The following is a 1,646-nucleotide window of genomic DNA, read 5'->3' on the forward strand; positions in this document are numbered from 1 at the left end:
TTGATGTCATATTGAGTCTATCTATGGCTAGAGACACAAAAATGAGAAATATAATTGAGTTGAAAACCTTTGCCTATACAGAGGAGCCATTCATTAACCATGGTACTTCATAGAAACCCCCGAGCGTTCCATTGACAGTCAATAGATTCCTCCCTTCCTCTCGCGAGCTTTATTAGCATGCTGTCAGATACGTGGCCCCGCGCCAAGCAGTTGCACATTTGCAGCAGGGGAGTTTCTAGACACTCCGCTCCTTACACCGAAAGTGAAAACCATGCGGAGTTTATAGCCTAGTCCGCGAGTTACCATTGACTTTGCGAGGGAGAGCTCTGCCACTTTTATATAACGTCAAAGACATCGATATAACATATTGGCTTTTTGGAGAAGCATTTAATTTGAGTTTTTAGGCGATATGGAATCATCCCTGGAGTTCTCAAACTCGTTCACCAGTGTGTCTTCGCCCTCCGCGCGGTGTCGGATCTTCAAGATCATCGTGATAGGAGACTCCGGTGTCGGTAAAACCTGTCTCACCTACCGGTTCTGTGCCGGTGAGTTCCCCGACCGAACCGAAGCCACCATCGGTGTCGATTTCCGTGAGAGATTGGTCGAGGTTGAAGGCGAGAAAATCAAGGTAAGAGAAGTATAAAGTTTAAACCATTATTTCAAATATTATGAACGAGTTGGGTCGAAATTAAATTCCGCGTTCCACAATTAATCCATCAGAGAATCACTGCGTAAAAATGTGCCTTTTCAGTTTTATGCATACGCATTTTAAGAAGGTGGTGTTGATTTCATTCAGACTGCACTCATTTATTCTGAACACAGACGCTTAACCAGTAACGCGTACAAAGGGCAAATGTCTATAAAAATGCCTCGAAGTATGGGGATAAACTAGACAGCCTAGACATAAACTGCGCCCGCTATTGCGCATGAACAGCAGTATGTGGTGTCATATTTGGTCTACAAGTCTTAATTATGTGCCTTTGAAATATTGTTTTATTTGTACAGGACTAACAAACATGACTACTGTGTGTTCAAACAAAATGTAATCTAGATAAATGTTCATATTTCGTTTTTGCCTAAACCAGTGTAGGCTATCCAAGTGTCATTTTTAAATGCTTAGTTGAAAGGACTGTGACACAACACAGTGCTTGTTGTTTGGCCTCTTGGATCAACAGTCACTGTTTGGTTAAATAAGTAGGAATACAATGACAGTCTTTGTAACTTTAAACTAGTGCGTTTCAGAGTTACATACTTACATACAGCAGAACAAACCACATTTGCTTTTATATCGTCATGACACAGATGGAAAAGGATGATCCCAATTTCACCTCGGCACATAACATATTAACATTAGTAGGTTTATTTAATGTGGTGAAAAAGTATTGTAACATCAGTGATAGGCTACTTAATGTGATTGGTGTGTGTTTACGGAAACACAGACATGAAAGAGGATATTGGCCAACCCATGTAATCTTTATCAGAGCAGGACACACTACATGATAGAGGAAGCAAGTCATGGTGAATAACAAGGCATTGTTTTGTGTGTGTGTGAGAGAGAGATTTAGCCAGTTAATTTCCCTCTTGCTGTTTCTTCTTTTGCTATCTCTTTTTCTGTCTTGCTCTCTCCTCTCTTGGATGATCTGTAA

The 1,646-nt window shown here is 40.8% G+C and overlaps 1 protein-coding gene across 1 annotated transcript in view; it reads left to right on the plus strand.

The window, feature by feature from the left end:
* The first annotated feature begins 207 nt into the window (after nt 1-207).
* The window catches only part of LOC121534237 (ras-related protein Rab-33B), a 6,152-nt gene continuing 4,713 nt past the window's right edge, over nt 208-1,646 (plus strand). Inside the window, exon 1 of the mRNA XM_041840841.1 lies at nt 208-628. Coding sequence (XP_041696775.1) covers nt 410-628 — 219 coding nt within the window. The 5' untranslated portion in view covers nt 208-409. The remainder of the gene's footprint in view (nt 629-1,646) is intronic.

This window comes from Coregonus clupeaformis, chromosome 27, assembly GCF_020615455.1.
Source record: "Coregonus clupeaformis isolate EN_2021a chromosome 27, ASM2061545v1, whole genome shotgun sequence".
Taxonomy (NCBI): Eukaryota; Metazoa; Chordata; class Actinopteri; order Salmoniformes; family Salmonidae; genus Coregonus; species Coregonus clupeaformis.